Genomic DNA, 26,691 nt, shown 5'->3' on the forward strand with positions numbered 1-26,691 from the left:
GTTTATATTGTATCCATAATTGAACTCTTCATGACCTCAAAAATTTTTGCAATGTAAAAAACCGCATGGTTGGCGGGCCACACAACAGTTGTATTTCCCGCCAAGATTTATTTATCACTGCTCGATGTATTTTGATCTGGAATGAAATTATTGTAAAAAACGCCAGACATATAATATACTATCAGGATACCTCGCAACTGAGGAATCGGTAAAGTAAAAGAACACCCATGTGCTTACCAACAGTGTGGTCAATATTATTTATAACATAAAACTTACATAACCCTGTTCTTTGAGATAGCATTCTGCTGTAATGTCCGTTCCAATTACTGATTGTTTTCAATTATAATGGATTTAGATGTTAACAGGATCAAAAATGTTCAACAATTTCCTTGGCTCTATGATGGAAATATCACCCATTTTAAAAATAAACTCATAAGAAAAATTGTTAAATGAAAACGCCCTAAATTTTCGTTTACAGCCACATTCGACACTTTTTCTTCAACAATGTATATGAATGACCAATTCCATCCTCATTATTAAAGTTTAAGATAAAATCAAAGTAAAAGTTTAGTCCATGCACCAGCTTTTATAATATAAAGTGACACTTGTTATTGATCTACATATCCATTACGCAAACCTTCAAAGGAACACTACTGAGACTTGAATAAATATTCAGTGGGAAAAATAAATGTTATAGCCTGATTCAAACATTTAGCTGTTTTTTTTTCAAATTTTCAAGAGTGTTTGTACAAAACACTAACAAAATGAGGTTCAGTCTTGGTTTATTCTGTAACTTTTTTAATTCAACCAACATCATACCTGTTATCGTTACCAACATAGCAATATTGTGTAATTGAATTTGCTCTGCACGATCTAGCTTTTTTCTTTTCTTGCTTAAAAATATGCAGTCTGATCATCATATACCTACAAAAAACTGGTGAATAGTGTCGTTATGAAAAAAGTTTTATCATGGTCAATATGTAGATATTGTAGAAACTCGTTACATTACTAACCTTAAATGATTTTGTGATAAAACCATATTATGATCAATCAGTTTTGTTGACAGCCGTCCCTCGGTTCCGCAACTCTATTGCCGGCCCCGCAGCGGAAGCCTACAGGATCGTCAAGAGGCCGCACTCCGTTATCTCCATGTCGAGCATTTCGTCTGGGAGCACCAGCTCCAGCGGATCCGGTGCGTCCGGTGGTACTCCGGTTTTACAGATCAACCAGCTAGGCCTCAGTTTTGATTCCTCATGTGACAGCCCGAAGCCCTACCACAAATCAGCCACGTTGAATAGCCAGTGTTCCGTAGGTATGTATGAATTTGTTAGAAATGGCATTTTATCAATTTCAGATATCTTTGGTCGTTTAGAAAATAATTGCTATTAGAGTAATGACGTCAGATTTTATTGCTCACAGCGAACTCTAGTAACAGGTCATGATGAGAGTGGCAACACTGTTCAGAGTCCTACATGTTGACAATGAGAAACGTTATATTATAGAATAAAGAAAATAAGTTTTGTCTAATTTCTAATTATTGAATAAGAAATTACAAAAATGAAGAAACTAAGAGTAAAACTTTCCCTCGGTTATCTTAAAGGCGCGATTTTGTTCCATCCTTTACATAAAAGAGGACGTATGCTTCTCCACTCACAAGCGACTTTGGTGAAATTGGTGACACGTGTGAATCGTTGTATTTGTGCCACGCGCTAGTATACGGGTGTCTGCAGTATGCTGTATAATGTCCTCTGTTAGTAGTCCCACTGTGATTTAAAAGTGCATATAGATTATAACAAGTAGCCACATTTTCTCCTGCAAAATTGTCCATATCCAATCCTTCTAGAGGAAATTCGATGACATCATTCAATTTGCCTCTACTTTCCGTTGGAGAGAATCTTTTTAAATGTATTACTAAAATATAGGGAAACTTGTGGATTGATAGGGACTTTATGCATTTTCTCCTTTCCTTGCATTTCGAACACGTCGGTTTTTCAATTCCATCCAAAGTTTCTTCTCTTGTAAAATAATCTAAGCATTGCCACAAACTCAATTGGTCGGTTCTTTGTGGTATGGAGAGAGACAAATCCCAGAAAGGATCAAATGTTACTGAAGAGTATCCACAGTGTGTGCATTTCATCGTGGATTTCAATTGGCCAACGAAATTATCTACAATCTTAGAGTTATGCATCCTCAAATATGTGAGCCATGACTCGTGTGCATTTCCGCTGTCGCTCAATTTTTCGTCAATCTCCGTTAAGATTGGTTTAGGTTTGTTATTAATTATATTACCCTCTTCATGTAATCCTTCTAAAAGATAACGGAGAAACTCCTGGGCGTCTTGATGGGAATTACCCATGAATCGAGGAGCAAAACTTTGAATCTGATTTTTTAAGGAGGCTGTATTTACTACTTTATCAAATGAATCTTCTGACCACAACTCCTTGATGACTTCTGCAAACGATTTTATTAAAGCACCTTTCATACTAGAAATACTAGTATTGATATCTTTCATGAATTCATCCTTTTTCAAATATTCAATAACCATCTCGTATTTGATAAACATTGAATTACGCTGTTCATGAAACAGGTGTTACCAATATTTTTTAAACCATTTAACCCAAAGGTTTTGACTGACGAATTTATCACTGAACAATCCGAAATATCTTTGAAACCCATTTGAGAATTTTGCTGAGATAAAGTATTTTTTTCATTTGCTTTCATTTTAATTTCATGAAGTGGTTTCTTATTACCTCTCTTTTCTTTATAAAATTGGTTTTCATGAAACAAGTAAATTTCATCAAGTTTTTTGGAATCGGGGAGAGTACCGAAAAACGAAGCTGCATTTCCTCCTCTTTGGATGGCAATACTAATTTTCTGAATCCCATGCCCTCTGGGCATGGGATAAACCATTTTCATGTCTTCAATTTTCATTGTTTGGCCAGTTCTAGATTCCCAACGAGATTTTCCCCGATCAAAAACACAATCAGAAATTGGCTTTGGGTATTGTAAGATAATTTCTATCAGATCGGAAACACTGCAAAATGAGGACAGAAATGATGGCAAAGCGAGTGAAGTGGCTGAACGAATTCCTAATCCTCCTCTAGAAACTGAAAGTGATGCCTGTAACCAAGTTTCGTCTTCGATACGGTTATTAGTAATGAGTTATTTGAATTAAATAATAAAAAAATATCTAGTTCTTCTTTAATTTCACACATTTGTTGTTGATAATATATGTTAGGTAGTTGTAATTTGAAGAAATTCAGAAGTGTTTTATAATGAAATGTTTTAGTTTTAAGTGAAATTGTGAACTTCTTCGAAAACGGCAATAACATGAAGACAGTTTCAAACAAATATGACTTGTCGTCGATTTCTTACTGGAATCTGGATGTAGATCAAAAACCACTTCTGAGAGCATGGTTATCACAGTTTTTTCCACAAATGATTGGGCAATGTGTATAACTCATTTTCTTGAAACATTTCACCAACATCAGTAAACACAATCATTGGAAAAAAATCCTGATGAAAGACATCAGAATTCATTGAAAATTCATGATAAAGTAATGAATATGCTCCATAACTGAAAATCGATATGGCAAAGTCCATCACAGATCGACTTGAATGCTTGATTCAATATAATCAAACCGCATATCTATAAGCATCAACCTTTCACTGTAGCCAATTTCCAATGATCAACCGAAATATAGCGGCTACAAAAAATAATTACAATTAAAAGGGATTGTCGTAGATACCATGATTGTAAGTCATAAACGAGTCCTTAGATGCATCACAGTTTCAACTAGTAAATACCATCTTTGATACCATTTTGAAAAAAATAAAAGCTGTAATTTCAAATCTATTGCCGATACTTGGCATATACCATATGAAAATTAATAATTGTGATTGTAGTTTCATACTCCAAGGATAATGTCCCTCAAATACCTATATAGGTAGAATTGGAACGTCAGGCGTGAAATGAATCTAATGAGAACATTTTCCCAAACAGAACTAAAGCACTATCTTTCGACAAGCATTTCGATAGCTAAGTTACCATCATCAGGATATTTTTAAAACTCTGTGATAGACAGTGAGCTCCAATGAATATTTTTGGGCAGAAACATCGTCTATAATCAAATGTTTTTTCTGTTCAAATAAGCAGAGGGACAAACCAAAGATATGAACGTATACCAAAAGTAAAGTAATAAGAACTACACAAGAAGTAAAAAATTGTTGAGATTAATAAACGGAATTTTCACCGCAGTTAGAGATTATGCATCAGTTAAAAGTAAAAGGGCTAGACTAAAATAACCAGATCAGTAACCGCAGTATACACTGGTTGATTGCTTCAAACTGGAATATTTTCAGCTTTGTATGCAACACTGAAAATTGAAATTGGAAATGAGCCGAAGATTATTTACATGTTTTATGGTAAAAAAAACCTTTGTAATTGTGAATTCGAGAGCTAGAGAACTGTGTTAAAAAATAAAACATCCCCAAGAAAGTGGGATGTACTCTTTCAATTGAAAGTTTAGTATAATCCCTTGTAATTTTGACAAATTTATTCAAATATCCTTAAAATCTGCGATCATTGCAATTACAATATATCTAATGTGAGGCATGGGTGTGCGGTGTTGCCAATTTTCTCATGATGGCTTATTTTGAAGTTACTGTGACCTTTTGCTTGCCAAATCCCTGCCATACCTATTCAAGGTAACCTAGAATGAAGTTACTGAATGAAATTGAACCAATGTTCAATAAACGCTTTTGCGATATTGATGGGAAGTTCTAATTTTCGATCTTAAACTGATTTTTTATTGCAATTCAAAGACACCATATGGGTGCATCTACCCCAGTAATCCAAAAAAATATCTTGTTTGGAAAAATGGAATAAAAATATCACCATTGCTCACCAATGTGGGAAGGTCTACATGTCGAATATTTTTGGGGTTATGTTCGGCGTTGCTAGGTCTTTCACAATTTTAATCGATTTATTTCATTCTCAGTTTACTACTGCTTGATCCCTTCCAGAAATATGATATTTTTTACATCAAAATAAGCATATAATATTGACAGATACAATAACTGATGTTGTTAAATTTAATCTAAAAGGAAAACAAATTTCATATACATATTTATGTATCTGTTAAAAAAACATACATATGTATTTATTCATATTACTCATATTACTTATAACCAAGGTTATGAAAATTGACATTTGATTTTTTCACTTTTTTTCAGAGAGTGGCATCATAACAGATATGTCAGTGGGGTCCGATGAGTTTTCAGAGCAAACACACGCTACTGGTCTTTAGAGTATTTGAGCATTGAATCTATTTTATTTTTGTTATTATTATTTGGCTGTTTTAAGTCGAACCACACCATGTGCCAGGATATACTATACCAATTAAATTTAAGTTATGAAACTGAAATGAAATATATTTACTACTTTATTGATAGATTGCATGAATTTTTATAGTTGTTTTGCAACATATATTGTGTAAATATGAATCAATATTCCATTATTTTGAATTTTCATATCGTTTTCAATGCATGCTGATAGAAATTATTTCAAGTACCTTGCATCCAAATATCTTTATATAGATTTTTAATTTTTCTCATTTAATTTATTATTATGTTATAGTGTGTACTTAAATATCGTTTAACAAATCTTAAATTGAAAATTACGCAGCTTCAGGGAATTGACCACATTTTGTACATACACAAGAAATAGAGAACACATTTTCGTTCAAATGTTTGTCCACTAAACTTCAAATATTAATAGAAAAAAAACTAGAAAATCTGTAAATTCATGAATGATTTTTATAATACACTCTACTCTAGTATATTGAAATTTAATGGAATATATAAATATGTAAAAACCATCTTGAATGTTTTATTTATCATTGTCAAATCCTACTTCCTTATTGATTATTTTCATCTTTATGTTTATTATTATTTATTACCTATTACCATTACCTATAAGTAACATTAACCTGAAATAAAATACTTAATATTCAATAAACGTGAACAACTTTCAAAAAAAATATATAAAGAAAAATTCTTACCACATAAATTCAAGAGGAAGATTAAATTTCCTCTTGAAGATGATCACTTGATGATCGAAACACGTGTCGAGGTGTTAAAATAATGGTTTGATGTTGGGATCAAACTTCAGTAATATTCAACATTTTGTTTGCTATTGAATGAATAATTTTGAAACCATTTGTATTTCCTTTGATATTAAGGACATAAAGTGAAAAATATTAGCATTTTTGAGCCGCCATACCGATGTTTCAAAAATCTAGATGAGTAACGAAAACAGAAGACAAAAGTTTCAACATATATATTTCAGTATAAATAATAAAAATATAATATCACAAATTATTACATTCTATGTGGTTCCATAAAATGCTCTGAACAAATATATAAATTAATCAATATATTTCTCTCAAAATTGGACTAGACTGTTTTAAAAATGACCTTCTAAATCGGGCCTGCATTGTACGCCAACGCTTGATGGATCATAAGGACAAACCAAGGGTTTTTTTGCTTCGGGTAACAGGACACCTTTCAATCGACATTTTGGACAAGTATCAGCAACTTCTGCAGCTTTGACACAAGAAGAATGGAAACTGTGACCGCAGCCCCAAACTGTTGTCGTTTGATTCATATCCAAGTCTTTCCTGAACAGAAGGGGTTTGAGACATAAACTACAGGTGAGATCGGTAACGGAGATGCCTTTTCTATTTTTGGACAAATATTTCACCAAACCTGGAAAAAAATAATATATATAGAAACATGTTGATTCGTTTTCCAATGGCATTTCAGGTTAGCTTCCCAAATTTCTGCTACCACAGTTGTCGGTTGATTGGTCAAACCACCAACACTGACATAAAAACTTGGCGAATTGACTTGAGTGTCACACCAATAGGTGGTTTCACTTATGTCTCGCTTGCGTTTACACAATCATTTTTATCATGTACTTTTCTTGGTTATTCACATTTTGTCTTCAATCGAAGACCGTGTGCCCGGTACTGACGATGCCCAATAGGCTGAAACAGCTGTCTACTGGTGGCTCTTAAATTGGATTCAATATGGGAATCTTCCAAAGGAAGGACTGCTACACAATACTGTATATGAAAGAGGTAAGATTTCACCTACATGGAACATTGTCATTCTCAATGGCAGACATTCAATGTTTCGGAATAAGACACTTGCCTTATGCCTCTTCAGCAACAATCCGAATAACATTACTCAATTCAATAAAAAAAATTACGACTTTATAAAAAATTTTCTATGGGTGATATTGAGAATTGGAAATTTTAAAAGGGATTTATCCATTGAAAGGTAGGAATAGTGATTTGAAAAATTTCTCAAAGCTTTCTACAAAATAAAACTAAATTCACTTAATTTGTGAATGAATAACTATGAACAAATAGATACAATTTTCCCTGTCCATGAAAGCTATAGATAATTAAAAAATTTTCACAATGAATTTTATTTAAAATGTTTGACATGCTAGCTTTATCAGTTACTGGTACATCAAACCTGTAGCAAAACCCGTTTTGAATAGAGTTTATTGTGAAAATTCTATATTTAACACTATCATCATAAATAGTGTACTTCGAAGTTTTGGGTCTTATTTCCTCATCAACAACATTACAAGATGAAGCTCTCATTTCTTTCATAACATTACTACTGTACATCACCGAAATTGGCAACTTTGCTCTTGTCATGATGACAGTTCGTACAACATTCATGCAGTTAGTTAATTCAACCCCAGCCACAGGAATTGCATTCAAATTGAGAAAGAAATATTTCTAGAAAAGATTCGATTTTTTGGGAAAAAACCTTTTTAGCTTTCTACTCCACCATCAATAAACATTGAAAAAACTGGAAGAAAAAACACTTTCAAAACAGCTACTTTCACATTGAATTATATAAAAAATTACTTTTTCCCATCCAGTTTGTACTCCAAACACTTATGGAATTAAAACAGCTATACTCACTTGCGATATTGATGGGAAGTTCTAATTTTTGATCTTCAACTGATCTATCTTTAACTGAGCTATTAAAATGAGCTATCGCTCATGGGAACGTTACACAACATGTAGTATGTCACTGGAAGATACAAATTTGCTCTTGTTATATTGACAGTTCGTATCAACATTCATATGGTTAGTTAATTCACTCCAATTTCATTTTAATTGAAAAGGGAATATTTCAGAGGATTTTTTCAAACTGCTTGGTATTCTAATTCTCCAAAAAATATAATTAATGATTGAGAAGTAGAAAGCCAAAAAGGTTTTTTCACAAAAATCTCTTGGGTTCTCTCTGCAGTTCAACTGAAACTGAGCAAGACATCTTCGAAATACAATACAATGAAAGCTAATAATGGAAACCTCACTCAATTCATCTTTACTTCATTCGAAATCGTCACCATCCTTTCTAGTATTTTGACATAGTACTGATGATACATAATGAAAGCATAAATGGTCTCCTTCCATTACACAAGATACAGGGTAAGAAAAAAAGAGTAACCACAATTCTTTATCAAACTTACCATAATGCAAGTCTTTTCCCAACAGTTTGAAAGTAGTGGACAACATTTGAATGTCGTGGGTATAGTCGTTTAGTATTCCTTGCAGTAATCCTTTAACATCTCCAAAGCTGGCGTTGGAAACTAATTCTAGAAGTTCTGCTGGTGGTACATGCGGAGCTGCCGAGTGCAAGAGCTGCCTCAGCGATATTCCAGGGGAGTCCCTTTTATTTTGGAGGAGGGTCAACCAGAGCTTCTGAGCACCTGAATACATAAACTTGGTGAAAAAACTATGCAGTTAATTGAAGTTTCAGAACTATGTTGATGTACTAAAAACGAAGTAGAACCTGTCTATTCTTGTAAAACTGATACATAACATACATGGACTCCAGAGTAATATAATGGTGGTAATTTATTGGCTTCAAAACTATATAAATATATAGACATAAATTAACTCTACCCTCATTCGAAGAATGTAAACTTTCACGGCCGTAGATAACTGTATGAAAGCTATTTTCTGGGTTTTCTGGCCGTGGTCTGCAGGTTTTTATGTCTGACGTTTCGCCTACTACTGCTGTAGACATTTTCGAAGGCGATGTGGTAATGGTTGCAATACCAGAGCTGGTGCTTGGGGTCTTGTTCCTGTTGTATCAAACACATTAACTACTATTTCTGTACCGGCCGCTCTATTTATACCGTTCTTAATTGTATGACCTGTTCGTGTTCGTTTACTTCTAAGGACAGGTAGCCAGCTTTTTTTTAATATTATCGATATTTTTTGAGAGATCACGACGAATCTGTGAACCTGAGGGTTTGCCTGAAGAACTAAATCACCTGACAAATGCATTCAAACGTAATAGGTACAGCGAAAGATAATTCGAGCAGGCCATACAACACAGGAGAGAGAATACCAAAGCAACCCCAACTAGGCCAGTCAAGGCCTTCCCTATGTTAGAAATGTCACAGACCAGATGGGAAGAATCTTAGTGAAACACGACGTGAAACCAATATTTAGGCCAACAAAAACAATCAGGCAAAGTCTCAGGTCAGCGAAGGACCCCTAGAGAACCTCTAGCAATGCCAGAGGTGTACCGGATTCCGTATAGCTGCAGGTTGGTCTTCATCAGAACCACTAAACAACACAAGAGAAACTGTCGCCTTGGACAAACCGACAAGTCGGCTGTGGCCAAACATGCTCCCAACAAAGAAGGTACCCACATTATTTCATTCGAAGACACGGTAATACTCGACAGTACCCAAAATTACAACCCAAGAATATATAGAGAGGCAATAGAGATTCAAAATCATAGGGATAATTTCAATAAAAAAGAAGAGACAATGAATATTAATAAAAGCCTAGCTACCTGTCCTTAGAGGTACACGAACACGAATAGGTAATACAATTAAGAACGTCATAAATAGAGCGCCCAGTACGGAAATAGTAGTTCATGCTTTTGATATAACAGGAACAAGACCCAGAGCACCAGCTCGGGTATTGCGACCGTTTCCACATCGCCTTTGAAAATGTATACCACAGCAGTAGACGAAACGTCAGGCATAAAAACCTGCAGACCTCGGTCAGAAAACCCGGAAAATTGCCTTCATACGGTCTACCCACATTGTTCATTCTAGAACCAGCCTGTTTAGTATACAAAAACAAATCACCATACAATATTACAAATGGAAATGACATGAAACTTCCAATTCCAAAAATGAATTTGATAGAAAGGTCATGCATTTATAATACTGCTAAAATATTCGTTATCTGCCAAAAAGAATTGAACATTCTGAAAAAAATACTGAAACCGAAACAAATGCTCGGAAATAATCTGAAAAATTTTCTTCTGTATCTGGCTTTATATAGTATTCCAGAACTTTTGAGACAGTGTTCTGACTCATCAATCAGTGTTTCTATTTTTAATGTTTTATTTTATTTATTTATTCATGTTATTTATTCATTTTATAATCTACTGGATAATCTATATTTATTGTATAAGTATTGACAAAGTATAAATTGATTATGAATACTCTGACCTGTCACTTGATGAAAATTAAAAACACTATCCATGATAATAATAATAATAAAATTTTCTCAATAAATTTTATTCAAAACGTGTTTCACTACACGGTAGCTTCATCAGTTACTGATAAAAACATGTTTTAAATAAAATTCATTGAGAAAATTCTATTAGGTTTGTTCTGGTTTTACGAAATTCAGGTTCTAGTTGATATAGAGCTTTCTAGTTTATTGCGGATAAGTTTAGATTGATGAATCCTCTGTCCTGGTTTCGACTGCGAAATGATCCTAAACTGTCTTGAACCGTCTCGAATCGTTCTTGCTCTCGAGGCTGAACTGTTGAGAACTGTTCAGGTTACTCATGCGCATTCATGTGGAAATTTGTTTGGGCTATTTTCTAGAATGTTTTTTTATCAGTTCGATTTAAATAATTAATGATTGAGGTTAGATAACATTTGAACTGACTACAAGGATACGCTACATAACAAAATAGACATAATCAACACTAACAAAATATATACATCATCAAAATTTATTCATAGTTTAAATTGAATTTAAATTAAGAACAAAATCAGACTTTTGATATGATTACATTTCAGGAAGTCATTAAAATATCAACAAAATACCTCATTCACGAGCTTTGCACTATATTTTTGAATAACGATTCGCATCAAAGAAATATTATTGTTTTATAAACTGTTTTATTCTTCCTTTGATCTTTTTTGCAGAAAATCTAATCTTCTTGCAGCGATTATTTTTTACTGGGGATATTTTTCTCAAATAATATTGACCTACGACAAAAAATATTCCGTACCTTCAGAGTCCAAATGCTCAGCCCCTCGAACACACAATGACACCGCCTTCTCAACCATAGAACAACTCAGGAGCAACTGCAAAGACTCCATCCACTCGCCGTCCTGTTCCAATAGGAAAGCCGTCGCTTCATGAACTTCATACTTCCTCGTCACTGCCAAAGCTTCTTCTACGCGACACGAACTTGCCTGCAAGTAGGGACACACTTCGCTTTTGTCTTTGATGCACAACTGTTCCAGATACTTTTCCGCGATGCGACTAGGGAGTTTGATATCGTGCGTAACGATCTGTCGCAGAAATGCGTACTGCAAGTCAAAAGAGTCCTCCAGCATAACGCACAACTCTTCGATCAGGTCCGGAAAGTATTCCGTCACTATTTCCCCTACACGTTCGCTGCTGATTGTCACTAGTTCCTTGAAATGCACTAAAAACTGTTGCTGGATGCACCTCTCCCTCACACCAATGAATCCTATGATGTAATTGAACACTTCGCCCCTGCGCATTGGGTCTTCTAGGTAACAACTGAGGATGTTGGAGTAATCCCCCTGGATTTCATACAGATATTCTGCGACCCGGTAGCACTTTGAACTCAGAGCCAAGTCAAGCAGATGGGTGACTTTCAGATGATTCAGTTTGTTCACATGCAGCAAGTCTAGCCAGGCTTGTTCTCGCTCTGTGCGGTCCCTCAAGCTCAGCGAATTCCCGACTTGTGTCAACGATTCGATGATTATGTTCATCATTTGCTGATCAATATTGAGTTTTTTTGATATGACTAGTCTCAATATGAAACATGCCAAGTTGATTACGTGGCTCTCCTGGAAAATGTTACATCAATGTCAGTATGAATTATAAAAATTGATGAGACAATTTACATCCGTTTCTCTTCCACCAATTTTCTTTACTTTTTCATTTTCCTTTGATCATTTCAGTGACATCACCCGTCACCAACAAAATGTATAACTAGAATTTCTAACTTCTATTTCATCTTTTCTCTCTAATCTTACTCATGTTGAAGTTGTTATTCACTACAGGATAAAATGACAGAAAAGAAAAAATCGACAACTAGAAAATGCGTTATCTAGAAACTGAACAAACATATGTTCATCATTATACTGACTGGTTATTTATGATTTATTTGAATAAGCCACAGGTCTATCAACGAAACTATCCATATTAATGCACCTGCCATCAACAAAACTAACCGTAATTACGAAATTACAAAATCTTACAAAACAAGAAGTATCTGGTTTGATAAGTAGAGGCTGAGACCAAATCTTAAAAAATTACAATTTATTCAAACATAAAATTTCACAATATTATCCATATCAGTTAGGCGGGTTGGCTGTCCTTGTTCATGTTTCACTGCCTGATCCTCTGTACATGCTGTTTTTGTCGAGTGCATTGGCTTGGGATGTGGGTGTTGAGCAAACCGGCCATTGGATGCCTGCTTCCACGTAGCTCTGCTGGACACTTGAATGGCAGAATCACTTGTGGTTCTGTTATTTCCTAACTGAATGACATCCCAACGATAGCTTAGCCTATGACACTGAGCCTATCAGCTGTCTCTACGGAACCTTCGAGATACCGGGCGCCCTCTCGTCGTAGCATCGCCTTGTCACGGTAATGAGGGGCTCTGCCGTGATTGACTTTCTTTCCCTATCTACTCGTGGGACTTTCATGTACAGAGTAAACTTAAAAATTATTTCTGACACTGAGTCTATAGAGGAGATGGATGTTGAGCTTACGACTCCAACTGACCTCCCTGTAAATTTAGATCAGGAGCGAGAGCTTCTCAACTCTACAACTCCTGATCCAATAACTGAACCTTGAAAAAAGCTTTGGTGGTGCAGCCAGGAAACGATTGAGTCATCTCCTCAAGAGCGGGGTACCTTATGAAACCGCTTTGCACCAAATTCTTGAGCGGCGTACGCAGAATCTGTCTCAAGTGGAGGAACAAACTTCCCATGAGCAGGTTAGCAAATGTTTACGCTCAAGTGATGATTCACCAAAACCAGAGGCGAAAAAGCCCTGCACGTTTGAATCTGAAGCATCTTCAGATGTAGCTGACTTGCAAAAACCCTCATATGGGAAGGTTGTCGCGGGTATCAACGTGGGAATCTTGCACCTTTACTATCCGACTACCTCATTAATGATGAAACAGCGGAGCATATACTTTGTGTCTGCTCCGCTGGGGACCGAATCAGGTTTTTAGAGTTCGACAGAGCCGTACTCTTACCATCTGACCTGAAAGACCACTCACCATATAAACTAATTGGCTTCGTTAAGAAGCTGGGTTTATTTGGTCGGTGGAGGGTCGAATAGACCCACTAATTTTGGACCTAACCTAACATAATCATGTCAGCTAACGTAAAGCAACATAGTATGACATCAGAAGCTGCTATCAAATACCTTGTAATTACATTCAACAACACAACCAAACTTAAGCATCCATGTAGCTCTCAACAAAATACCAATTATAGCGAGAGCATCACATTTCACAATCTCATTTGTAGGCCACTCATCGAATATGCTTACCTACTGAACCTAATCGTGAAAAAAATATTTCTGAATTGAAAGTTGATGAAACTATTTCTATTGAAAAAAAAATTGAATGCACTCATTCCCAAAGAAGTATTTTTTATTACAGCCCAAAATGTTTCAGCCTTCTTCCTGAAAACCTAAAAACTATAAATTGTATGAGAAAATCCAAAACTGCCTTGAAAAATCATATACAAAGAAACCCAATCCGTTTCTAAAATGAATAATGTTTCGCCTATCAATATATTTTAAATTAAAATATAGCTTTTTCTAGCTCTCCCGCCAACAACTCACTTAAATCATCACTAGTACATGATTCATAATCCTGCTGAATAGATTATATATATATATATATATATATATATATATATATATATATGTAAACGGTCATTTGTCAGCCCGTAGAATATACGATGTGAACTCTGGTCAGCCCTTGGAAACGTCGGTCGTCCCGGTTTCGGGCTCACCAACGTTTCCCACTGTATATAGTGTTTTTAGGACATGTTATCATGTGAAATGACGTTTAGCAAATTTTCGGTTGGGCCGACCATTACACCATATACACATAGCTGATACACCACTTACTTTCACAAAACTTCGCCAGGAGGCGTGGCTGTGTAATTGTATACACCTGATGTGAATAGTGTCTTTGTGAGCCCAGGTTTATACGAACACTTTCAATGGATAGCATGTTGGTCAGCCCACAATCGGGCAACGCTGCACTTGCATTTCATGAGTCTATCTAGATTGTCGTGGTGCAGAAATTCGATAATAGAGATGGAACATTTTTTGAGAGATGTAGAATTTTATGAAAAAGTTCCTGTTTTGTATGTTTTTTGTACAAGCGTGCGTGTGCGTGCATCACCCTATATCTACAAGCAATTTAGATCAGGAATTGTTTCACATATAAAAGTTTTATCAGAGCTTCGTAACATATTCACTTGTAGAAAAATGCTTGATCTGAACTCATACTTTCCCACATTCGACTACTTACCCGAAATCAGCTTTTTCGGATAACGGTGTCGAGTACGGAAATGCAGTGTTTCCGTTCTAGTTAGGATAATAATAATATAATTACTAACAGTGCGTTATTCCATTTAGCTTGTCGAAGCAATTTTAACTTCTGCGCTATCTTAGATACAAAAATTTGAATATGTTATAAGTTGAAAATATCAATATAGTGTTCGGAATCACACGTTAAAATGTAAGACCTCGTTAATCGATAGCTAGTACAAGTTTCTACTTCTGAGGGTTGTCGTTCGTAGGGGTGCGAAAGACATATTTCAAACCGTTTCCTGTTTGTATTTTCAAATGTAGATTTTCAAATTCTAATTATTTGGCATGGACGCCTCAACAGAAATCGCGTTGTGTAAATCAATTTTAGACATTAAGCAGGAAACTTCGGATTTGACTTTGAAATTGTAGATTTGAAAACCTGACTGCACAAAAATAATCGAAGTGTGACTGAGTAGAAATGAGTAGATGAGAAATGACATTTTTTTTACAAACGAAAAATCTAAAATGTGATGAATGATCTGGTAATGAATTTATTTAGAAATGAATAGTGACTATCCAGAATGTCTACAATTTGAATAAATTCTATATAAAAATCCGCAGCAGCACTACGGATTTCCGATATATAATTTAGTTCAAAAATTAGGTAAAAATCGCACTAAGTATGTTTTCTATGACGAAACGAAATTCTGAGTGACTAACATAAGGTAAGATATAATTTGTGAAACAGATATTAGTAATAAGTTTCAATTCTTTTTTTCTTAGCAATAGTTTTTTCGAAAAATCCCTACAACAAGGGTAAAAAAATATCAAATGAAAAATATTAATATTATTTCTTCTTCCGTTAACAACTGTAAACGTATTCTTTGATTGCAGCCCAGTTTCTATTTTTTAATAATGATGAATATTTCTTTTCTTTATATTTTAGATACAAACAAGAACTCAATTCAATTCTAGCACTTCTTTTTTTTTTCGGAGCGAAAAACTTTTTGACTATATTTCGTTTTGCTCCTCAGACCAAGTTTGTTTTTGAGAAGGTTTTATTGTTTTCAAAACTGTGCGTGTCTGATGATCTGAAATGAGATCAGTGTGTTGAAAAACTCTTATCAAGATATCAAACGGGTTGAAAATGGATCCAAAAATGAATAATAAAAATAAAAAATGGAAGGACGATACTGAAAAGTGATTTGACTCATTTCCAACCTATACTCAGAGATACGGATGATTCCAAAACAGCTCAAAATATAAATAATTGATTGCATATAGGGAATTTTTTTCGAAAGGAGCCACGTTCAATATCTCCATAAATAAGACAGTAATGTAAATTTCCGAAACACCTAATTTTTGTGAAATAATATAAGGTATCGCTAAGATGCGTACACACTCCCCTTCAAAATATCAAACAAAATAACCCCATATATGCCATCTATTGGATAAGTGATTTTATCAGGAATTCAACGATGATTTTTCAGGGTTGATTTCTAATTTACTGTGAAGAAGGACCTTGAAGTATAAGTGAACGACTCTTTAGATTAATTGATACAATCTCTCACAAAAACGTATGCAACGTATTGTCAAGTTTCTAACAGAAAACAACTTTTGTCGCGTTGAATTATATCTGTCGGATTATTGGCAAAGTTTCTCAGACAAAACACTTCAAAATACTTTCTAAAACTCACAGCCAAAAATGTTCCACTTAACAGTTTTATAAAAACGCGACACGTGTTTCGCCATACAATGGTTTCTTCGGGCGTATCTTTATCTACTATATTTTACAAATTTAATGCTTGGTATACCTAATTTTAAAATTTAAAGAACCTACATTTCAAGTACCTGAGTTTGTAATGGATTAAATGACCTGAGCTTATGTCCCAATCCCCACATTTGAAAAATATTCAGTAACGGTTATTCAATTCTAATTGATCATTTAGTTAGTTACCCGAATTCTTGAATCTATTGATTGCTTGACATTTTAGAAGATTGAATTTCAAACTCTTCTCTTCTAAATATAACATGTCATATTCATGACTGAACTCATGTACTTCTGCTAAAAGGTGGTTTGCAAATGTGAAATTGGTCTTTCTATTCACAAAATTACATCTAAGCTTTTAATTCTTAGGAAAATAATCTCCCTGTTTGGCCATTATACAGTTTTGGGCAAGAGCCACAAGTCACCTGATATACTCCTGATCTATCCGATACCGAAGTTTTGTCTTTATTGTTTTTAATAAATGCACTTACACTATTATTCGGACTATTACTATTTCTGTGAGCTAAGCTTACGCATTCTTTCTTCAAAAAAATATTATTGGTTGGTTCAGCCAAAAATGACAATGTCTTTTAACTGACGTTATCGCATCTTGAATTTGGGTAGATGTGGTCCATGGCTTGCTTTTGTAGTTTTTGATTTGTTTGATCAAACTCGGCTCTCTCTGGAAATTATTCAATAGTCTATGAAGAATATTATTGAATGCAGCAACTTTATGCTGGTAAGAGTGTGTAGAGGAATTATGTATGATAATGTCCGTGTAAGATGGTTTGTGGAAAATTGCGAATTCATGTTCATTGTTATTTTTTGTAATGGTTAAGTCAAGGTAATTCAATGAATTATTTACCTTCCTCTCAGTGGTAAATTTTATTGACGGGTGGATGCAATTGACATATTCAACGAACTTGCCTTCTTGCTTTTCTGTAATGATTTCATTATTCACTAGTGATAAATGGATATCGTAATGCTTGAAGAAATACATGCATAATGAATATTTAATACAACAGTCCTGAACAAACTGTAACGTCTATTTGAATAAAAAAAAATTGATGAGCTTCCGTGAAGTATCATATTTATTCTAATACTTGCTACTTTCTACACACATTCACATCAAATCGATATACCAAATTTGGAACATTCATTTGAAATAAAAATGAAAACACAGGAAAATAATATTTCATTTGAGTTAGGAATTGGAAAACAGTGAATTACTTAAAATTAAGTAGATTTTATGCTATTTATTTGTAATCGTCATATACCCATATATTCTGTAATTATTCTCTAAGTATACCAAAATATTGGCAAGCCAATTAACAAAATAGCATTAGGACCATTGCAAACATCGTAACGGTTCTCAAAGAGTTTCGCGCCAAAATAGTTAACGCGTGTCAATCAATTGCAGATTTCGTAGGAATACTGAAACTTTAATGAAATGAATGAAAACACTTTTGCCTAATTACCTATATTTGATTTTATTTATATGACCGTTTTCGGGTTTGACCCCATTATCAAGTATTACCTTACCTATAAATTTCGTCGCCGCTGATATATAACATTATTTTTTGAAGAGAAATTTTGATGATCCTAATATCCTCCATTTCATAAATTTATTATCGGATGAAAAGTGGAATTTTCTATACTTCACTATATTTGACTTCGATACTAAATTTTCCCATTTTCATGATGTTTTTCTTCAAGCTTTTGATATATCCTTTCCTAAACAGTTTCAAAAAATTAAACAAAATCAAAATTCAAGTAGACACAAACCATGGATTACTAAGGATATCGTTGAAGAAGGTATATCACTCAGAGATATTTATAATTTGAACAAGAGCCAAACCAATGTACATTTATTGGGTCAATATAAGCAACTCTTAAAAAATCATAGACAAAAAATTGTACTCTCAAAAAGTCAATATTTTAATAATCAATTCCTCAAGGCTCAACATAAATCTGAAGCTGCCTGGTCTATCATCAGGAAAAATACTATTATAAACGATTCATCTAAGACATTGGCGATGGTGTACTTGTTGACGATGGTCCCGGTATATCTCAAGCATTTAGTAGTTACCTACTTTGTCGATTCAGTGGGTGGCATTGAAAATCGTTGTGTAAAAACTGAGAGTCTTTTCCTCTATCCAATAGATGAAACTGAACTCGTGGAAATAATTAAATTCGCATGTTCCAGTGGGGTTGATGAATTGCCAGGCAATGTTTTATTGAAGGCTGCTTTGAAAATAATGGAAACTCTGATTTATCTAATCAATTTATCTTTCTCTGAAAGTATTTTTCCTTCGCGACTTAAGCAAGCAATGGTCGTCCCAGTCTATAAAAAAAGCGATAAGCATGTAATGTCGAACTACAGAGGTATTGCTTTACTATCTCCATTTTCGAAAATATTTGAAGAATCATATCAAAACATGTGTCCTTTTTAAATAAATACAATATCGTATCTGACAACCAATATGGGTTTCAAGTGGGCTTGTCAACCCAGGATGCCATCCTTTCTCTACATGATCATGTATTATCAAACTTCGACAACGATGAAAAATCACTTAGTGTTCTTTTCGACTTGACACGAGCGTTTGATACCAGTCATCATGGTCTTCTTCTTGATAAACTGTTTGACATGGACGTTCGTGGTCCAAGTCTGAAATTGATTGAAACCTATTCAACTGGTCGTACACAGGTTGTTAAAGTTAGGCTTCAGACTGGGTCATTTTTCTCTGAATTTCGAAACGTTGTTACAGGTGTGCCCCAAGGTAGTGTTTTGGGGCCTACACTATTTATTTTTATTTGTTATTGACCTTTCAAAAATTAATCATCCACAGTACTCTATACAATTTGCTGATGACACATCTTTTACTGTCAGTGGTTCGGAATGTGGAACATTGTCAGTAAGAGCAGATGATGCTGTATCCAACATGCAAAATTATTGTTCTAAGAATGGCTTGATTCTAAATAATCTTAAAACCAACACCATTTTCTTTACAATTCAGGAAACTGATTGTAGTGTATTGGTTAGGTCTGAGATTAAAAGTATTGAACAGGTAAACCATAAAAAATTTTTAGGAGTTTTTATTGATTCCCAACTCAATTGGAATCATCATGTTGATTTCATACTGAAGAAATTAGCGACACATTGTTTCGTTATATGGAATCTGCGTAATTTTGTGTCTATTGAAATTCTTAAAAGTTACTATTATGCATATATTTACTCTGCCCTCAATTACTGTATTATTTGTTTTGGCAACTGCAATAGATTCAGTGACTTATTAATTTTCCAGAAAAAAAATATTAGAACAATTTGTTTAAAAAAAAACTCGATTCCTGTAAACCACTATTTGCAAAGTTGAATATATTAAGTGTTACTTGCATGTATATTTTTAATTGCGTAATCTACGTTAAATCAAATTGCACCAAGTTTCAGAACAGAGATGGTACATGTCTTCTTTCGGGCTTCACCCTGAGAAAAAACTATAACATTTTAATTCCTAGTCATAAGTTAGCCAAGGTGACTAATGGACCTCATATCATGTCAAAAAAACTGTACAACAAGCTCCCAATATCCATTAAAAAATAACTAGTGTAAAGCTCTCTAAACAAAAAGTTCAGAAAGTATTATGTGAAAAGGTATTTTATTCGCTTGATGAATTTTTCCAGTCTGATTTGGAATTTTAAATTTAAATTTTTGTACCCCTTTTATGGTCTGGATGTTATGTAATATATCATATAATTATGTTGTTTTATGATTGTGACCTCATTGTAATTGTACTGAGTTATGTGACTTTTTCCATGCCGTCCCTAGGTCTACGGAAATAAAGATTTTTGATTTGATTTGAAGTATTGAAAAAATACTTAATAATGCGGGGTCAAACCCGAAACTGGTCGTATAAATAAAATCAACTAGTGGTACTTAGACAAAAGTGTTTTTATTCATTTCATTAAAGTGATAATGAATTACCACAAAATAAACAAGTAATTAATCATACATAATACAGAAACTATATGAAACATAAATAATCAATAGTAACGGCATCTTTTCCTTTTCCTAATATTTTTCCGGTAAACTAACACATAGTTTACCTCTGAAAAACTAGATTTGCCAGGATTTTAAAAACACTTAATACCCTCACGATGAAATCCAATGATACACTGAAATGGATCGCGTTCCTGGTCAGCCCTTCGATGTGGCAGCATTGTCGGGCTGACCAAGATGCTCTTCATAGAGCGATTTGTATAACTATGGGCTGACCAACAGCATGGGGCTGACAAAGGTTTAAAGGACATGTAAAATTTTTATTTTCAGAAAAAATCTACCCCTCTGATGGGCCTATTAATAAAATCATATCACTGAAGAGTATTCCGAAAAGTATATACCTAAATATATTCGGGAAGTGCTGGGTGGACCAACGCCCCGTTCATATATCGGGCTGACCAATATGCAATGAACAAATATATATATATATATATATATATATATATATATATATATATATATATACAGTGTGACCCATTTAAAATGGAACCACCCCTGTAGAATGTGCATTTTTCAATCAATCTCAATTTTTTTTATTGAAATATTAAGCACGAAAAACTGTATCTTGACACTAACTTTCACAATTTTAGTTTCATTTCCAAGGCACTCTATGGTCTATGGCAAAAGTTTATTAGGCAATTTTTGTTTTCAAATTTGACTACACCACTGGATTCGTAGTCGTTATAAATCAAAACTGTCAAATTTTCATTAAAAAATATTTGTTAACAACGAAGTTACAACAACTTCAATTTTGGAAACAAAGTATTTGTTTGTAATTTTTATTCAGATTATAGACATATTTGAGATCTGACAACACTGTCATCACCAAGTAGAACACCAGTGAATTTGTACAGTGAAAATCCGAAATCAACAGCTCAATGCGTTCTACAGTTATAACTCCTGAAAATATGGTAATGTGAGAGATTTGTGGTGCAATCGTTTTGTAATAAAAATCTGACTACGCCACTGGATTTGTGGATAATATTCCTTTAAAATCATTCATTTGAGTGTAGGTTACGAGAAGTGAAAATTAAAATAAAAATTGAATAATTGAATAACAGAAAATTAAAAGTTCATTTTCAAGTTACGCAGTAGTAGACCAAGTTCAGAATCTCATGTCATGGGATCTCCCAATTTCGAAGTACAAGTATGCATTGAATAAATGAATAAATGAAATGAAATTTCCTAAGGGAATAAATTTAAATACTGGTTCTTTAGCGAAATTATTAATGTTGATATATATTTTTTAGTATTCATGAATTATGTCTACAGATGAGATTGTGAAATTAAATAGATTTTTACACTGATTTCGGTATAACTGCAATGTATAATAGTACCTCGTTTTGTTTTTAAATTTTTTGTCAGTAGTTTTTCAAAATCGAGTAAAAACAATGGTCGTGACGTCACTAACATTTGATATAAAATTGACAACACCGCAAAACTTATTCACATTACATAGTTTGATCTTCTTCTTTCTGTATTCTTGTTATTCTCACTATACGTGCGACATTGCCAACTTGTTTTTGGAGTCGACATAATGGTTAGGTCCGAGATTAAGCATTTCATATTATGAAACAACAACTTTATATTTCAAATTTTGTTGAAGAGGTATTTGACTGAGTAGTACTAATTCAATAGTTATGTTGTATATTCACTCATTAATTTTTTCGGTTTTACGAAAATCATATACATTTTGGAACATGGTTTGAAAAGGGAGGGGGGTGTCTCAATTGTAGTGACTTAAAACTTATTTTTGAAATATTTTTCTTCGAAATAGAAAAATGTGGGTGTTACTTCCCGATGAATGAACCGTTGTCCTATAGAACTAACAGATAATATTGATTTTATCATTTTTTTAGGAAAGTGTGAAGGTCTATTATATTTGAATTATGTTTTCATATGCTGTACATTTATATTAAGTAATCGCCTGCGTGACAAGTATTGTGACTCCAACATGTCATTGTAAATTATGATCAAAGCTATGAATGTAATTATCTAACAATCTATCTATCTAGATGATGTTTTTGGCATAACTAATGGAAATGAGTTATTAACTACTTGACTGGTGGAAAAATAATCAACTGTCACTGTTCAAGTAGTGCAATTTGTTCTCTCTTTCTTTGGCTCTCTCACATCTCTTCACATACAATCAAGTTTCTATTTCATCTTCTCAAAATCCTTAAAAGTAGGTAGTTGAAAAATATTTTGAACTCACCGAAAATTCTTCAGAGGTTACAATTTGAAGCAGAATCTGCACAAGTCTTTGCCTTTGCAAAAGACCCATCTCGCCAGCAAACTCCGCTTCGGTAAATGCCAGCTCTACTACATTCAAACATTCCCTAATGTTATATTTAAGAAGAGCTCTCAAATAGGGATATGTCGGTTCATCTGGTCGGCAATTAATTGAATGAACCGTTTCTAAACACCTTAATACGTCGTGCTTCACTCTCGGAATGTCTTCTTCGGGTATGTTTCCAGTAGGATAGCCCAGACCGGCTAGACAGGAAGATACATACACCAACATTATGTTTCCTTAAACAATAGATAAAAATTATGGAAAGAAAAAATGACTGAAACATACTGCTTTATAAAAAATAGTACCCACCTAGTTTGTGATTGTCTGGAGTTAATTCACCCACGAATTCTGCCAAAGGGCTGGTAAAATCCTTCAGAGTTTTCGTAGTTATATGTATCCAAGCGTTGTACAATTTCTTAGCCTTGCATATTTTCAGGACCTGGTGCAGATCCAGACAGGCTATGTCTAGTGACAGCAAGACTTTCTCCAGCGAGTAGGGGTCTTTCTCTTCTAAATACTTTACCAAAGTTTGAGCCACGGAAGGCCTCAGTTCGGACAGAGTCCCCGTACAAATGTGGTCTGTCAATAATGTATAGTACCAGTCTTGATTGTTTTCATCAGTCGTTATGGCTTCTAATAACTCGTTACATAGAATATCACTAAATGAAATGAAAGGAAATTAAGAACTGAATGTTAGATAGGATATTTTTAAGATTACTTTATGAAAAGGAACGTACACTTCTGTTCATTATACAGGGCTATTCAAATTCGTTTCTGTACATGGGAATCTCGTAAACGATAAGAGATAGAGTGTCGGGTAAATTGTGGCAAAGTTGCGTATTTTAGAGACCTATTCAATAATGTAAAAAAATCAAATATAGCTCTTTTGGTTCTGGAGATACACAGGAAAAACCAAAAAATCGCTAATTATTTTTTTGCCTATATCTTCTTTATTCGCAGACATATTGAAAATCTGTCAACATTTTGCTATTGGCACTTTATGTAGGCTATCAGAATATGTCCATGAATTTTTTATACAGGGTGTCATCTGACTTGGGCCACACCCATCTTTGAATTTTTAAATACGGACCTGTATTTTTTGTTGTATTTTTTGTATCGTCGACGTTCACTTCATACTGAGAAATTAAATTAAATTTTATATTTCGGGATGTTTGGGTAATATTTGATTATAATTGTGTGAATTATTCCCTTTTGAATTACGGATCTGAAAATTGGTTGACTGAGTTGAATAAAAACACAATAGCAACATTCACGTCTCCCTATGTACCATAAAATATATTATATGTGTTTTAATAAGCAGAAAGAGAAATTATAGCAGTAATAACATCCAAAACGAACACTATAATTATAGTGAAAATTGAAATTAAGTAATTTATATACACAAAAAAATTAATGACGCAATAAATGTTGGAATTGGAGTCCTTCCATTTCGAGACATTTTTGAACTCGGTTTTTCAAATTATTGCCATTACCTTCAAGACACTTATTTGCTACATTGTTGCGAAATCATTCAAAATCCTCAATCTCGAGTCTTCCACATTTTCTATCTCTTTGTCCCCCATAGAAAATAGTCCAAAATAGTAAGATCTGGTGATCCTGCAGGCCATTATATTGGCCCAGTATTTGTCTCGAAATGGAAGGACACCAATTCGAACATTTATTGGACCATTAATTTTTTTGTGTATATAAATTACTTCATTTCAATTTTCATTACAATTATAGTGTTGATTTTGGATGTTATTATTGCTATCATTTCTTTTTCTGCCTATCAAAACACATATTATATATTTTTGTTGTAGATATGTTTCAGATAATCATAAAAGGTTTTGTTATTCGAAGTTCATTGTAGAAAGCGTTCAGAGCAATGGAAATATGAATAAGAATGAAAAAAAACTCTCTAAAAATTCTATGGTACATAGGGAGACGTAAAAGTTGCTAATGTGTTTTTATTTAACTCAGTCAACCAATTTTCAGGACCGTAATTTAAAAGGGAATAATTCACTCAATTATAATCAAATATTACCGAAACATCCTCAAATATAAAATAAAATTCAATTTCTCAGTATGAAGTGAACGTCTACGATCCAAAAACTACAACAAAAAATACAGGTCCGTATTTAAAAATTCAAAGATGGGGGTGGCCCAAGTCAGATGACACCCTATATCAAAGATTCTTGGACATATTCTGATAGCTCACATCAAGTGCCAATAGTAAAATGTCGACAGATTTTCAATATGTCTGCGAATGAAGAAGATATAGGCAAAAAAATAATTTGGGATTTTTTGGTTTTTCCTATATATCTACAGAACCAAAAGAGCTATATTCGATTTTTTTCACATCATTGAATAGGTCTCTAAAATACGCAACTTTGCCACAATTTAACGGACACTCTATCTCTTATCGTTTACGAGATCCCCATGTACAGAAACGAATTTGAATAGCCCTGTATATCAAAAATTTGATGAGAAAACTAGTTCAAGGTGAGAAATTATGGAACAGTCATTATTTTAAACTCAAGAAAATAGATTGTTTTCTTTATTTCTTGTGAATTCAGAAATCGTAGGTAGTTTGAATAAATTTATTGTTCGTAGACCAAAGGTATTATTATATTTCATAAATTTCATTTATGAGTTAATGCAATATATTTTGTTTAATCTCAACGTAAAAAATGACTAGTCCACCATCTTGGGCTTTCCACCATATTGAATGTAGAATTACGTCACTTAGTCATCCAAACTAAACCTAAGAAGAAAACGGTCTGTGCTTCTGTGTCAATGCCGACTTGTCAAAAACTAAAAATGTTCTTAAGATTCATTCCTCACCAAGCAGAACTTTTTTTGGCGAAAACTATTCATTACATTATTATAGTGGCCGATTTACAAATTTTTAAGGTATAGGCTGTACAGTTTTTGCCACCCTTGCCTCCACAATTGTCATGACCTACATTATTTTTACCATCCAACAATTTCGTTGAAATTGCACGAAAAATAATTTTTGAGTCTATTTTTGAGCTAATCAAAGTTCAGTCATGTTCGAGCAGAGTAATGTATGCTACTTACACAATAATGTACTTTTGTTAAACGTGAATAAATCATCTTTATTGTGCCTACAAACAGTTGAGAATAATCAACTTATTCGAATTATAAAAGTTCGTTACAATACCTTTTTGCACGATTTTTTTTTGGCCAAATCATCGATGATATCGTCGTAAGTAATATTCATTGATTCCGACTCTATGCACAAAAGAGTTAGAGCGTTTAATTTTACTTGGCGCAAGGTCGATCTCAGATAATTTTTCACCGTTTTTAGACAAGAAGAGCTTCTATCGCTTCTATGGCCATATGTACAACAGCTTCGTCGCTGGTGTACATATGGCCATACGAAGGGTTATGTCCAAGTTTGGGTAAACGTTATGCAAACTCTGTTTTCTCAAAAACGAAGATAGACTCTCTAATGATGTAGAATCTGGTTCAACCAAACTGCTTTGCGAAGACATGTGGCTTCAAAAATATATGCATTCTTGAACTAACTTAGTCTCCAAATCATTAGGATACACTTCTTCAAAAGGAAAGAGCCTTTTTCGTAAAGGTTGATGATGAATATTTGTTCATTTTGGTAGGAAATGAAAATTGATGATGGTCGTACTCA

The 26,691-nt window shown here is 33.8% G+C and overlaps 2 protein-coding genes across 2 annotated transcripts in view; one reads left to right on the plus strand and one right to left on the minus strand.

Annotated features, from left to right (window-relative positions):
* The window catches only part of LOC111507755 (uncharacterized), a 734,072-nt gene extending 728,193 nt beyond the window's left edge, over positions 1–5,879 (plus strand). The window contains 2 exon segments of the mRNA XM_074182765.1: positions 1,067–1,312; positions 5,236–5,879. Of these exon segments, the coding sequence (XP_074038866.1) occupies positions 1,067–1,312; positions 5,236–5,309 (320 nt within the window). The 3' untranslated portion in view covers positions 5,310–5,879.
* A 446-nt stretch (positions 5,880–6,325) lies between these two features.
* Vps8 (Vacuolar protein sorting 8) overlaps positions 6,326–26,691 on the minus strand; it is a 34,133-nt gene continuing 13,767 nt past the window's right edge. Inside the window, exons 7-11 of the mRNA XM_074182625.1 lie at positions 23,331–23,680; positions 22,941–23,257; positions 11,368–12,181; positions 8,561–8,800; positions 6,326–6,768 (exon numbers count right to left, since the gene is read on the minus strand). Of these exons, the coding sequence (XP_074038726.1) occupies positions 6,467–6,768; positions 8,561–8,800; positions 11,368–12,181; positions 22,941–23,257; positions 23,331–23,680 (2,023 nt within the window). The 3' untranslated portion in view covers positions 6,326–6,466. The remainder of the gene's footprint in view (positions 6,769–8,560; positions 8,801–11,367; positions 12,182–22,940; positions 23,258–23,330; positions 23,681–26,691) is intronic.

Source organism: Leptinotarsa decemlineata, unplaced genomic scaffold (genome assembly GCF_025532065.1).
Source record: "Leptinotarsa decemlineata unplaced genomic scaffold, Ldec_3_MD MMD2_tig00026328_RagTag_RagTag, whole genome shotgun sequence".
In the NCBI taxonomy this organism is placed as follows: Eukaryota; Metazoa; Arthropoda; class Insecta; order Coleoptera; family Chrysomelidae; genus Leptinotarsa; species Leptinotarsa decemlineata.